The sequence below is a fragment of the Clarias gariepinus genome, chromosome 16 (assembly GCF_024256425.1).
Source record: "Clarias gariepinus isolate MV-2021 ecotype Netherlands chromosome 16, CGAR_prim_01v2, whole genome shotgun sequence".
In the NCBI taxonomy this organism is placed as follows: domain Eukaryota; kingdom Metazoa; phylum Chordata; class Actinopteri; order Siluriformes; family Clariidae; genus Clarias; species Clarias gariepinus.
Window position 1 is genome coordinate 29,142,501 of NC_071115.1, and position 15,000 is coordinate 29,157,500.

The 15,000-nt window shown below is 40.7% G+C and overlaps 1 protein-coding gene across 3 annotated transcripts in view; it reads left to right on the forward strand.

Annotated features, from left to right (window-relative positions):
* LOC128544863 (transcription factor COE3) overlaps positions 1–15,000 on the forward strand; it is an 83,657-nt gene that overhangs the window by 9,861 nt on the left and 58,796 nt on the right. For all 3 annotated transcript variants that reach the window (XM_053515158.1, XM_053515160.1, XM_053515159.1), the window contains exons 3-6: positions 1–16; positions 2,394–2,449; positions 4,007–4,080; positions 7,747–7,815. The exon at positions 1–16 is cut by the window's left edge and continues 48 nt beyond it. In XM_053515158.1, coding sequence (XP_053371133.1) covers positions 1–16; positions 2,394–2,449; positions 4,007–4,080; positions 7,747–7,815 — 215 coding nt within the window. The remainder of the gene's footprint in view (positions 17–2,393; positions 2,450–4,006; positions 4,081–7,746; positions 7,816–15,000) is intronic.

Sequence of the window (15,000 nt, forward strand, 5' to 3'; positions counted from 1 at the left end):
CTTCTCTACAGTAACGGTAAGAAACCACCACATTCATCAGTCAAAGGGATGACAACAACAACATCAACAAACCAACAATATAACAACACACAACAACACAATAGAAGATGTTAACTTCACATTTCCTTATTCTTTTTTTCTTTCTTTCTTTCTTTCTTTCTTTCTTTCTTTTGAGGTTTGGAGTCTCTTTCTTTACTTCTTCCTTTCCTTTTTGGTGGGTCATAGTTTTTCTTTCTTTCTTTTTTGTTCTTATAGGGTTGTAGTTTTTTTATTTTTTCCTTTCATTCTTTCTTTCTTTCTTTCTTTCTTTCTTTCTTTCTTTCCTTCCTTCTTTGGTTTTTATTGGTTTTAGGTGGGGGTTATAGTTTCTTTCCTTCTTTCCTTCTTTATTTTTTTCTTTCCTTTAGTTTTTTTGGGGTTCTAGACTTCATTTTCCCCCCTTTTTCATCTCTTTGTTCTTCAGGGTTATAGTCCTTCTTTCTTTCTTTTTTTTGGGTAATAGTCTCTTCCTATATTTTTTTTTTTTACTTTTTCTTTCCTTTTTTGAGGGGGGGGGGTTAATAGTTTTTCTTTCTTAGTTTTTTGTTCTTATGGGGTTGGAGTTTTTTTCCTTTCTTTTTTCCTTCCTTCCTTTCTTTCTTTCTTTCTTTCTTTTTTATTGGTTTTTGGGTGTTATAGTTACTTTCTTTTTTTTTCCTTTAGTTTTTTAAGAGCTATAATCTTTCTTTCTTTTTCCTTCTTTCACCTTTTTGTTCTTTGGGGTTCTGGTCTTTCTTACTTTTTGCTTTTTGGGATTATACTCCACTCTCTCTCTCTCTCTCTCTCTCTCTCTCTCTCTCTCTCTTTCTCTCCTTACACATACACATACTTCTCCTTATCTCAATTCTTCCAAATAATTCATATCACACTTTGGACATTTTATCATTTTATTGAGAAATAAAATTTTGGAAATACCCGAAGTGTTAAAACAGTTCTCAGGAGTGAATTCAGGCTTGCTTTTTGCGTCCAGCTTCATGTCTTTGCACATCTGGAAGAGTCTTGAGGATCCCATCTGTTTATACTGGGATGATTTTATTTACATCTGTCTCCTTCCTCTGTTACCGAGTACCAGAGCGAGATTCGGGACGCCACTGCACAGTTTCTTTCCTATACTTATTATTTTCATTTGTTGTTAAAATAGCAAAAGTGGATAATGAAAAGTATTCATTAATGTTATCACACACTCTGTGTGCGAATCGAAATAATGACATATGTGTGAATGTCAATTACACTACCCTGCTAAGAGATTAGTCCACGGGTCGCCTTCCCAGCATGCCTTTTTACCCCTCATCCACCTTTAGCCCTGCCCCATACACCTGCCTGTCTCAGTAGAGTGATGGAGTGAGGAAAGAGTTTGTCCATAGATGCGTGCAGAGAGACAGCGAGGGGTCGGGGAAGCTCGCAGGTTTAAGACGAGAAAGCAATAAATAATACATTTATTTGATCAACTGTGTGCATTTCTGTGTGTGTGTGTGTGTTGGGGAAGGGGGTAACTGAACAGCTCAGGCAGCATGATGAGCAAACACTTATTATTATTCTTATTATTCTTATTCTTATTATTTAATTTTTTCTTTTTTGCTTATGCACACTTTAAAGAAATTAACATCGTCTTCGTTGAGTCGTCTCACTAAAGCGTTTAACCAGTCTTTTGTGCGATTATAGAGAAAGAAACCGATTTGCTTGGTGCAGTAGTTAACCCTGGAGAAGAGAGCACTGTAAAGCCAAATAAACCCCAACTTAACCTCTTAAGCGTACCACTCGTGACCTCTTAACCCTCCTAAAACAAGTACATCTTTTGTACCTTCAGTACAGATCTTTTACCTGGAAAGTTCTGAAGATATAATTGTATAGCCTAAACACTAATTATTAGACCTAGATTTCGTACAATAAATTCCGTACAAAGGGTGAACTCTTGATAGTATTGAACTGGTGAAAAGAAAACGTGCACTTGAGTGTGTTTATTTAGGGAGGCCAATGGGTGTGTCTCTGAAAGAGCTTTTTAATGCGTAGACTAGTAAAGCGGGGAGCTGGCTCTCTGATTAGCGCTCAGGTATATCCAGGGATCTGAAACCTTTGAAAACAAGGGTGATTTTATTTTAAGTCATATATTGATTATTGAATTCTTATGTTTATTATTCTTTTTAACTTGAATTTAAGCCAAACCTCCGTTTAAGTCATAAACTGGCATATATTTTGAAAACAAGACTACTGGTCTTACTAGTTACTTAGCATGGTGCTTCTTTTTCATCCTTCCTATGTAATAGTGGTTGTAGTGTTTTTTTTTTTTCCAATGTACATGTTTTCAGCACCTCTTGTGCAAATTATTGTTTAACCAACAAAATAATTTCCAACAGGAATCAGGACAGAGCAGGACCTCTATGTACGGTTGATAGACTCCATGACTAAACAGGTGAGTAATCATATTCATCTAACTAATATGCAGAAAAAAAACAGACTCTTTCAGGTTGTATAAGTTTAGCAGTCTGCCGCTTGGTTACTATGACGCCCCTGATCAAGCGCCCACTCTTTAGATGAGCCGTGAATGCAGAACACGCAATTAGTTTTCAGACTTAACCATAACTCTTTATGAGTTTTGGCGCAAAGTCACTTAACGAGCAGTTCTTAGTCCTATCCTCTTGATTTCCAGGCAGCCCCGTTTCTCTTTTCCTACAGTATAACTCACTTTTACAGCCTCCGAGCTCCCTGGAGTAGTTACACAAATGCGAAGAAGTCTTTATAAACTCAACACTTGAGACTCGATTGCACTCAATTCCTCTTCGCTCTCTAGTGAAACGGACCCTAATTTTAGTCCCACCCTCCTCATGTCCCATTGGCTCGGCGGGGGCTCGTTGTCATGGTGTGTCAGGCTACCTCGGATCAATACGGCAAGCAGGTCCTCGACAAAAGCGTCAGCCCCGGAGACCAATCAATAGGCCTTAATGTATCTGCAGAGGCGGCACACTGGAGACTATAATCCCCAGCACAACAAAAGAGATCTGCAGCCATGCACGGCTGTCAAATCCCCTCCCTTCTGCCTTCTGTAACCCACACACACACACACACACACACAAGCTAGCAATCTATGAAAGCAAGAGGTGTAGATATTGATCGATTACAGTCCTGCTGTCTTGATTTGTCTTTTGTTATAAATGATAGATATGAAACAGGGATCCTGCGATCAGCCGTAAACACACTCATCTCTGTTGATCTGAATGTAAAATGTTTGTTCCTAATCCGAGTTCCTAATACGAGTTAGGCCACAAGGTCGATAATGCCAACATATAGTAATGGAAGCACTTCGTGCGGATGATATCATGGACCACTTCGGCGCCAGAAACGTGAATCAAGTGTGATATACAAATATCGACCTGATCTCCCCTCTCCAAAATCCCCTCCCCTTTCTCGAACTGGGTGGATGTTAATAAAGAGGCAGAGGACCTACATGGACAGCGTCAAGAGACACAGAGAGAGAGAGAGAGAGAGGGAGAGATCAATAATGTAAAAGTGGTCGTTATCCTGAAAGTATTGTCCCCTAAGGCATTGGGTCGACTGACCAAAGGCGAGAGAAATTGGGGATGTTGTAAGGTGGATTATGGGTGTGTCTGTGGCTGAGAGTGACTCTCTCGGCCGTTATGGTGCTCGCTAATAATCCGTCATACGCGCCAGGAACGTCAGCTCCGTGATGGATGCCTTGGAGAAAGTATCCGTTTGTGGACCTTCTGGATCTCTCCATATGCCCCCGTATTAATGACCAGAGTTACCTTTTAGCATATGTTACGTTTTACAGCATGCTGTGCACCACAAAAACATGACTAATGACCTACCCCAGTCTGGCACACTTACTCGTGTAGTTTGGATGATACTAAAAAGAATTTAAAGTTATTTCCTGAATCTGATTTCAAAGCTTCTGAATTTTGCAGGAATGGAATTAAAAGCGATTTTTTCTTTAATTTTTCCTCTTTCACAGCCAATCATTTATGAAGGCCAAGACAAAAACCCAGAGATGTGCCGTGTCCTTCTTACCCACGAGATCATGTGCAGGTTGGTTCTGCTAAATTTTACTATTAAAATAAAAAAAATCTTTTATTGTTACCTAAAATTTTGCATTATCAGCACAAAAGGAAACATTAACCAGGGCTTATCAAGCACCTCCTGGGATCGGTATTCAGCCCAATGTAAATTCGCTGGTCTCTGCTGTGCGCCTCTACAGGGCCTCGCTCATTACAGAGCACCTATCGGCTCTAATACCGTGTAATTATGAGCTCTGTCAGCTTGACGCCTGACCAGTAGGGGGCTTGTTCATGCCGAATACCCAGTGGGGGTCAAGGGGATGCATCTGTGGGTGAATTCTGCAGAACGTTAAGGGGCTCGGATGTTTGGAACCTGGCTGAGTAGTGACCTAGGAATGAGGGTCGAGTGGATGAGGGCTGTGTAAATAATGCAATAAGGGGAAACGATGGGGGCACTCAGGAATCCTGGGATTCTAGGTATCCATTACTGTACAAACGCTTTGCAGGAAAGAAAGCAGAGTTCTTGTAGAGATATTCCTGATCAGAATTTGGCATGATTATGTCATCCAACACTCTATGTAGTGTGCTTATAGCTGGAGTCTTTAAAGCAGCAGTTAGAGATCGATTGATAGATATATCAGTAACACAGTGTACATGTGTTACTGAATTAATACACGTAATAATGTACATTGGATAATGAATGGGCATGTAATGCACTCAGGCAGTGGATACGGAGGTGAGCGTAACCGTTGTGTCGAAAAAAATTCTTTCACGAAATATTCACTTAATATTAAATATTACCACGATACTGGATGTAGAAGCCATAATCGAGATTGAGATGTCGCTAATCTTCTCATCGCTCGTCTGTCTCCGCCTGCCTCGCTAAATTACCAAGCGTAAATCTCACTACTGTCTCTCTTTTTAAAATGGATTTCTCAGCTTAGCAGCCAAAATAACCTGTTATTATGAACCCCGAAGCGACGGCGCTGAAATTCTCAGCGGCGTGTGCATGTGTGTGTGTGTTTTTTCTTTCTCCTGACGGAACCTACTTCTCTCCTCCAAGATGATTTTGATACAGGATCCATTTCCATAATGACAGCTCACTTTGAGGCGGTCATTACGTGATTGAGTGTGATTATTAGCAGCCATCCCCTGATGAATGGTGTGTTTCCATTCGCTAATGAGAGGGAGATGAGACATGCTTCCCCTGCCTCTCTCTCTCTTTCTCTCGCCTTCTCTTTCTCACTCTCTCACTCTGTCTCTCTCTTTCCCTCTTTCTCTCCTGGGTGATAGCACTCTTTATCAGATCCCCAGTGAAATGTGCTTTACCTACAATCTACACCCTTTCTAACAAAAATATGGCTAAAACCAGTCATACCAGTATGTCTCAGTGTTTTCTGTAAAAACATTCACTTGCCATCTTTTTGATATTAACTTTTATTTAGTCATGTCCTTCTTGGAAATGAGTGGGTGCAACCCAATTAAGCCCAGAGATCAATTTTGACTGATTAATTAGCGTTTTGAATTACAGACCCGACTTTGACAGCACCGTAGCCGCAAGACTAAATAATGAGCCGCGATGGTTTACAAACGGCAAGAAGTGATTTGTCACGGGATCAGGCTTTCCATTGGCTGTGGATGTCCAAGGTCTTCACCAGCTATTCTCACTGCTTGAAACTGGCACCCTGAAATTGCCAAATGAGGCATGGCGGCGGTTAGCTGGCACTGATCAGCGTCGAGAGCCTGACGCATGGGCGCAGAGGGAGGGAGTTGGAGGATGGAAGGACGATGCTGGGCAGCCAGGATGGATGACAGACTACTGCCAGGCAGCCAAGTGGCCAAGTGGCTATGCTTTCCATCCACCCTGGGCAATTACAATACTTGCCCTTTGAAAACAAGCCTTCTATTGACACCCTGCCTGTCTTAATATCTTTACAGGCTTCCTGTATCCCTTCATATCTCTGCTTCTCTTTGATTTTTGGCCTCTGGCTTCCCCAAGAGGCCCCGAAGCCTGCTTTTATTTAAATGTACCCTTGTGCTATAAAACGACCTCTTTCATTTCTTAAGGAAATCAGCTACTGTGTGGCCCAGCCCAGGGAAGACATACCTGATTTATCTTAAAGGCACCAGCGGGACGTTAGTTCACGTTCGCTCTTAGCCATGTTTGATCTTGGCTCATCTTGAGTTAAGCCTTGACTCCAGACCTGTGTTTGTTTTGTGGACGTAGGGTCAGAGTCATTAGCAGGACTCATCCTTGCCACCCTGGACCCCCACTGGGATCGCCATTAGAGTGGTTTTACAAAGGTTCTGCCAGGGTTTGTTTTGGTGAATGGTGGTGGTGGTGGTGGGGGGGGGGGGGGTCACTACTGTCCCAGAGGAACTGCTTGATGCTCATGGGGTCCAGTTTGTTTATAACACTTCTTTCTCAGTTTGAGGAGGTTGTCACCACAGCCGCACCATTGGGCTTCCAATGCTAATTGGTCTCCTGGAACTTTGCTAATGGGTCCAAGTAGCTCGGGGAATAAATTATGGTTGCACTGCTCTATGGCAACAGTCTCACACACACACCAGGAGAAGGAAAAAACAACGCCTGTTTTGGGTGGCTTTCTTTTTTTTTAAAGATCAAACCATGTGATAAATGATTCATAATGACAGATTATTTTGAATCCACAGCCTTGGAGCTGTTTATGAAATATTATAAATGTTTGTCAAATTAGCTCATTTAGAAAAGCAGGAGGAATCTTTCTGTTAAATCTTGTTTAGTTCAAACATTATTACATTTTAATAAAGTGTTTTTTGTTTGTTTTATTTATTTTTTTGCATTACTGTTGCAGATAGCTTCACATGGAGAACCGTAATTTTATAATGAATGACAATAAACCCGAACTGGAAAGAGAGCTAGATCACTTTTCCACTGGGGTACAGGAGTGGCAATGCCAGTTTGGCTAGCCAACAATGAGCCTCTTTTTATTTGGAGGGGAACGCTGGTTGTATTTAAGAGAGCCACATGCCACCAGATGAGGTGCCAGCCCCGGGGCGAGGGCACCGGCAAGGGCAGGGGTGATGGCAACGTCAGTGAGGGGCGTTTGGGACGCGGCCGCTGCACCAGGATGTCTCTGGGTGCTGTCCAAACTGTCAGAGGCTGGCTGAGTGACCTTGGCATAAGCCCAGCCCAGCTGGAGAGGAGAGACAGAAAGAAAGGGGCGAGAGAGAGAGAGAGAGAAAGAGAGAGAGAGAGAGACTCGCCTCAGCCACTATTCAGCCACGTTCTTGCTTTCACAAAAGAAAATCTATATCATATATTAATGTATGTCATGTAAAATATTTATATGATACAAATTATAAAACTTTTTCATTAATAATAGTGAAAACATCACTAATAAGCATCAATCTAATGTGGCATTAAGACCACAAATCTATCATAGTAATAATGATATCTTGTATTTCAACATATGTGTATGTTTATGAGAGAGTTTAAAAAGTGTAAAAAATTTCATACAAATGGAAAACAAAACAAGTTTAGCACGCATAGCATATCATAAGACTTCAAAGAAAAACTCAAAGTTCAAAAATGTATTTGTGTTACAGTTAAGTTTCTAATAATGTATTTAGTGAATAAAATGTTCTACCAGGTCCACAGGGGAAAAAAATAAAAATAATAAATGAATTAAATTATGCTTATTTTTTTTCATTGCAGTCGGTGTTGCGACAAAAAGAGCTGCGGGAACCGAAACGAGACACCGTCGGATCCAGTGATCATCGACAGGTAAGAGAACCTCACCTGGAAGTGCTCAGAACGAAGCTCTGGTTTTTCGCTTCGCCTTTCCAAACCAGCGTTTTAAAGAGCATTAAACAATGATGTATGAGCAAGGGTTTGATTTGAGAATGAAAGTAATAGAATATCTGGCCCTTTATCAATTCTCTCTTGTCTTGACTACAAGATAAAGTATTCATAAGCGCGTCTGGTTTGCATTCTGCAACAGTCGTGCAGCTGTCCGTATTAAATCCGTGAAACATGGACACTGCAATACAGTTTTGCTCTGATGAAATCAGCACAATCTGTTCGGACACGGGCAGGGACACGGGCAGGGACACGGGCGTTTCAGAAGCAGGCCGTATTTATAAGCGACTCTCAAATGAACTCCCTGATGAGCTCCTTGGATTGACACTACCAAGTCTCTACCTGCTAAATTTCTCTTAAGGGAGCTGCTTTAATGACCGAGCCGGAGCGTGTGAGCATTAGTGTGAGTGTGTGTGTCCAAACAGGACAGCAGTGAGTGTCTCGTCCTAGGGCACAAGGGTCATTACCGAATCCATGCTGGCTCGTTAGAGCGGCCTTGGAGCACGTCCAGTGCATGGTCAGGAACGGGTGACCCTGTCTCACTCTTTACACACATACACACACCCACATACACAGATAGATAGAAATACACGTTATATGGACATTCCAGGTTGGTGTAAACCTACAGACATGACGCCACCAAGTATATAACTAGAACGCTGCACTTCTTTATGGTGCTATTAGGAGTAAACAAAGCAACATTAGACAGGACAGGCAATCAAAAAGGGCAGAAAAACGCAACGGGATGGCGTAAAAGAGAGAGTTTGTATCTTTCATGTCTTTGCAATGAGGCGGACACGACTGCCTTGAATGTCTCCCTCAGGGCCAGTTACATTGGATACCTTATAGCCTATTGTGCGTGTATGTGTGTGTGTGTGTGTCTGGCACGTCCGAGCTCCTCATTACGCTGACCAAACCCATTCCGAAAGTGTTTACCGGTGACAGTGGATGGTTCTGATTTAAGGCGGACCGACGCGTACGACTGCATTTCAGTGCCCTATTAAGAGCACCGGTATTTATGGCCTCCTTAAACCAACAGATAAATCAGCTGGGCGCGAAGCGAGGCCTCTGGCTTGCCATGCAAATCAGCGGCGCTGCTCGTCACTGTAAAAGCCTTAATGTGAGCCATTCATCCCCAACACACACACACACACACACACACACACACACTCGCTAGTGCATGCTCCTGCCACCACCTTTGCCCGGCCTTGTAAATCAACATCTGCTGTCAGGTTATGCAGCCTCACGCATTATAATCACGCATGCCAGTTCACATATGTGCACATGCATATGTGTTTGCATGAACGCGTAAATATCCCAAAACACCTGACATGCATCAAAGACGTACACACTAACATGAGAAATAATAGTGATAGTAATAAACATTAAGGTGGTCATAACTATACTGGATATCTTAGCTGTTAGTTACAATGCCGCTGCTAAATAACTCATGGTTGTGTTTACGTTATTACAGTAAAAAAACAAGAGAACAAAGCTGATGTTTTGTGATTTTGTCGCAAAACATTTTTCTCACCGCTTCCATTTTTAGGTCCAATTTTCCTGGTTTTCCTACAGGAACTGTACAGTGTACAGTGAAACGCTAATTTACGAACGTGAACAGTGTAATTCCGTTTAATTTAAAATGGAGTTGTATCCAAAGTAACTGCGTGGATTATACAAGTAACAGTGGAATAATCCAGATCTTGTCCAAAGTTTAGTGAGTCAGTTAAATCAGATTTCATTAGCTAGCTAATCAGCAAGTAATGATTCTCAACTAACGCTTACCTCCCATAAGACAATAAACTATCTTGAGGATTTTTTATTTTCATTTAATTGCTAATCTATTATTTAGCTGTTATTTACTATTAATAAACTATTATTTACCTGTAAAGACGCCTAAATCTTTATACTTTAACCATGACAGTGGTTCCAGGTCTACGATATTACGCTAAGGTTACTAGTTAAAAAAAAAAAATCCTATTAATTTTGCATGAGGTCGGATTACTTTTCTCTTTTCCTTTCCTCTTTTCTTGCTCTGCCTCAACACGAGCAATATCTCTTCCTAATCACTCTGAACGATGGTGGGTTTTCTGATAAACACAAAGCCTCAGATCATTGATTTAGCCATCCTGGGAAATAAGGTAGAACTAATTATGACGAGCAAATCATTCCGCGCGCCTCCTGCTCCTCTCGCTGTGATCTGCGAATCGGACGGGGTCAAGTGCCGGTCGTCGAGGTCGAAGGTCATTAGATGGAAGCCTTTTTGTGACAGTGCTGTAAAGGCTCGGGCGTTTGTGCTGAGGCAAGCAGAAAGGCCCTGCGGTGCCGGTGATCTATCGCCTGCCTCTAAAACAGGTGTTATTACAAGCTAATATTGCAATTAGATCGCCCAGCAAGCTCCCCTAGTGGGGCTATAAATTCTCCAGGACTGGCAGTGCATGTAGAGGGCGGGAGGGGCTGTGTCTAATTACGACCTTGTACCCTCCTCCATTTTCTTAATGTTTGTGGAAAGTGGGGCAAACCTGGGCTGAAAATACTTCACGATTTTAAACAATGCCTAAATATACTCCAAATATCAGGCATGTCAGGTGGCCAGTGGGTACGTTCATTAGATTTAAATGTTAACAATGAGTAAAGCAATATTAATATTATGATATTATACAGTATATCTTGTTTGTTTATTTGGTTTTGGAGCGGGAATAGGCGCAGACACTAATGTAAACGTCAACCATCTTATTTATGTGGAAAGCCACAGGACCAAAAACTTTACTAGCAACCCGTGTGTCCATGCGTGCTGCTGACTAGCTACACAGCTGCACGATACACATAGCTTCTTTCTAAGGGTGGAGCTAACATTGTGCGTTCGAGAGTATTTGCTTGGATGTGAATTGAAAATGGATAGGACAAGTCATAAAAGGTCCCATATTTGACTATTTCCTTTTAACAAGGTAAAAAAAAATTTTTTTTTTTGTTTTTTTAGAGTTTAGTAAATGAGCTACCGTTGAGCCCCGCCCCTCCAGAAAACAGCAGAGCTGAGCAACAAACTGGGAGAGGAATCTCAATATATGAGGTCACAAAACGGGAAAATACGATTTACTTATTGGCCAAAACCAAGAAAAAAAAGGAGGGATTTTTTTTATCTCATGTTTTTTTCTTGTTTGTTGGTTTGGATGCGCACTATGTAGATGTATCTACCTGCCTAAAATGACAAAATAGTGAACTTTGCTCTGTTAAGATAAAAATCCTTTTTATTAAATGATAAACTGTATGGTTAAGATAAAAACATGTAGAATTATTTATTTGTCTATAAAAGTCAGACAATTTGGACGATTTCATAGCTGTAAGCATGACTTGTTAGCTACATTAGCTTTTAGTGTAATCTAGTAAAAGAAACTTTAAAAGTAAGTAAAAAGGTGTAAATTCCTTTTTTTTTTTTTTTTAATCGAACCTTATGACGGTAGAACAGAAAGCAACACACACCCACTGCACGATTGCTGTTTATTGCATGTTCTTTATACTGTCCAGATATTAAATCCTACTGTGAGGATTATTAAAAGAATCCTTTATGGAAGCAAGTACATTTTATTGTCAGGCTACAGAAAAATAACAACAACCGTGTCACAAGGTAGCCATTTGCCTATCCTTCTGAGACCCTGTGTTCTCATTAGAGGAGGTTCTCACAAATCCTTTCTAACACATCGCTTAGTTTCAGGTGCTTTAGAGATGAATGGGAATGAGAACGTATAGTTTGTGTCTCAGGACTGCAGCGTTAAAATCTGCTTTATCGGAGCGTTACTGACAAAAATTGTGAAAAAGAGTGTATTTAAGATTGTTCAGGAGACTATGCACTAAAAAAAGTTAAATAAAAAAACAATGTTTCATAGATCAACATATTTAAGGGTAGCCTTTTTTAAAATAAAAAATAAGTACGTTAAAAAATACAAAATAAAAATAAATATTCGCATTAAATAGAATTTATAAACTTAAATTAGGTTCATATTAAAGACCTGTTCTCAATTCTGATTTGTCATCAGGTGCTAAATGTTTTTTTATAATAACAGATACTTTTATAGCACTCAATTTCCGATTAAAATTAATTTTAACTTACATGATATAAAAAAAGAAACAAGAAAATCCAAATTGCAAAACACTGTATTAATGAATATTTGCATAAAATATTCCACCAATATTTAATAACGTAAAAATGTGTTAAATGGCTAAAAAAAATTCACGCTCATATTTCTACTAAACAGTGACGTAATGATGACGTAACTACGACAACGCATCCCTGCCTTTCCGTCATTGGGTCACACGCACAAAATTTCACACAACCTGCCTGATTTTTTTGCATGGTAACACACCTCTGCAAATCCCTTCGTGCTCCTCTCCTCCATCTGACTCATCCCCACTTCCAGGAGCTCATCATTTTTTTCAATTTTAGCCCGGCTGCCGAGTAATGTCCTCCTTTTATTGCTAATCTATACTCTTAATCTGGCTGGCACCAATGCGCTCCAGGCTCGATCAATAGAGCGCTATTGCTGGGAAAAGTCCACAGGGGCTGATAACGAGAGCAACGCCCTGAGGGTTAACCCCTCTCACACTCGCGCGTACACGCTCACACACGCGTAACACACGAAATATCTGCAGGGTTAACTTAAAACACATGCACACACACCTGCAGGGCTAAAGCCTCGTACGCATACAGAACACACACACCTGCAATGAGAACACACAACAAAATGCAGGGCTTACTTCTAACACACACACACACCTACAGTATTAATATTACACATGCAGGATTATAACATTATTATATATAGCAGTGTTTTAATTGTTTTTTTTTCAAAATTGTTCAAAAAGTGCAAAATATTATAGCGAAGTCAGTCCAAAATATAATTTTAGATGTAGATAAATTTGAAATTTGTCAAAAAAAAACATTAAGGAAAAATTTAATAAAATTTTTTTAATTTAATTTCCTATTTAAAACCCGTTTAAAGGGAACATTTTAAGGAAATCAAAACGGGTCAAAGTGTGCTGTCAAGTGAGAGACACTGTAAGAGACATTGTGTGTGGAAATGATAGAGATGTTTTTTAGTCATTTACCTTTTTAAGTCACGTAATGACTTTTAACATTGGACATCTTGTGGAATTCAAAAAAGGTCAAAATGAGAGTCAACAATATTAATAGGTCTTTTCAGGTTAAACAAGTCGGATATTATTTAGGATGACTATAGAGATACTGTACTTCGTAAGAGCTCACACTTGCTTCAATAGGAATTATTTACTGGAAACCAAAAAGGGTCAAAAAAGTGTTTTTAGGTTGAACAAGACAGATATTATGTCCGAAAACTATAGAGATATTTGGTGCGAAGGTGGTTTTAATAGTTATTTTTTATGGAAATCGAAAAGGGTCAAAAGGTGCTTAGCTGGTATGGTTTACAAAACATTCGGTTTAAACCAAATGCACCTAGCAGGTCATGCCGTAATTCTTTCTGTTTGTGTTGTGTGCCCTTTACATGTTGCAATATCATTGATTTATGCTGTGAGATTTATCTTCTATGTAACCGATCATATTATGGCTGTATATTCTGCTTAGGGCATCTCTTAGTATGTGCATGTTTTTTCTTTTTTCTTTAGCGTTTATGTGAGAAGGGATGGCCAGTTAAAATTTCCCAGCATGTAAGGTTTGTTTTTATAGCAGAGGTTACAAGCTTGGCATTTTTTTATTGATCACATAAATTCCTCTGCATATAAGACATTATTGATCTGTTGTTACATTGTTTTGAAGGTGTGTCTCAGGGTGTGGGTGTGTGTATGTGTGAGAGATAGAGAGGAGGCAGATGTGTGATTTGATGTTATCTTTCGGCAGTACGGCGTAGGTGTATGTGGAAATGGCAGAATGGTCCACGGTGACAGGTGTGTGTGAAATGAGGCTAGACGCCACGGAGACGTGGAGCGCGCTCATCCCGAAATGGTCACCTGTCATTAACCTGGAATCTGTTGAGCTCTTAAAAATGCAACAATCGTCAATTCTTACGATGCGATTTGGATTAAAAAGAAGAAAAGGTGCATGTTTTCTTCAGCGGATTTGCCCAGAGTTGTAAAAGTTAGAGTTAGGTTAAACATGCCTAGTCACACACTAAAGTGTTAGAAGTAAATAAATAACCACTTTTGTTGTTGTTGTTGTAAGAATCCTTCTAAGTAGCGATTTGCAGTTTTATTACTAATCCTACGAGCTGCAAAGCTACGCAGCGCTGCAGCCTATCTGATCCACAGCCACAAGCACACACCTAGCAAGAGAAATTGTGTGTGTGTGTGTGTGTGTGTGTGTGTGTGTGTGTGTGTGTGTGTGAGCGTGAGTGTGTAAAGAGGAGACGACCTTGAGGGATGAGAGAGGGGAAATATTTCAGCCGATGTTTGCCGTGTAGGCCCTCTCCTGTTTCACACCGGCTCTCGCTACACATAACGCTACACAAAGCAGGCTTCCTGCAAATAGAAACCCACAGAACCACAGGCACCTTCACACACACTCACATACTCACACACACTCAAGCACGCATACAGAAGGTTAACCCAAACCCGAACTCAACTGGAACAGAAACACTTCCACAGCTGATGGAAAACATCTGGATTTGAGTTTCTCCACTGCACACACCTTCATGTCAGAGGATTTTGTACATCTGTAAATCTCAAGAAACTGCTTTTAGGAACATAAACTATTATAAAAAAAAGATGTGTGTTTTCTCAAAACAGTAAAACTGAAGAGTTTCATCAGACTGGGTGTAGGCAAAAGAAGAAAAAGTAAAAAAAAATATATAGCAGAAATGGGACATTCATGTGTGTATGTGTGAGTGTGTGTGTGTGTGTGTGCGAGGAGCGATCCAGCTGCACTGGCGGTCGATGCTTCTCCCGCAGGAGTGATGCCGGTGTTTGCGTCCAGCGCCGCAGGCTGAGACGTGCGAGTGCAACTGACTCCATCAGGCCCGCGTTCAGTCGCAGCCCGGAGCCCGGCCCCGGGGCATGCTGGGAACTTCATGCATACTGGATATGGGGAGAGGGGGTCTGGCTTGGTCTAGTCTGAGAGTGTGTTTGTGTGTTAATGTGTTCAGC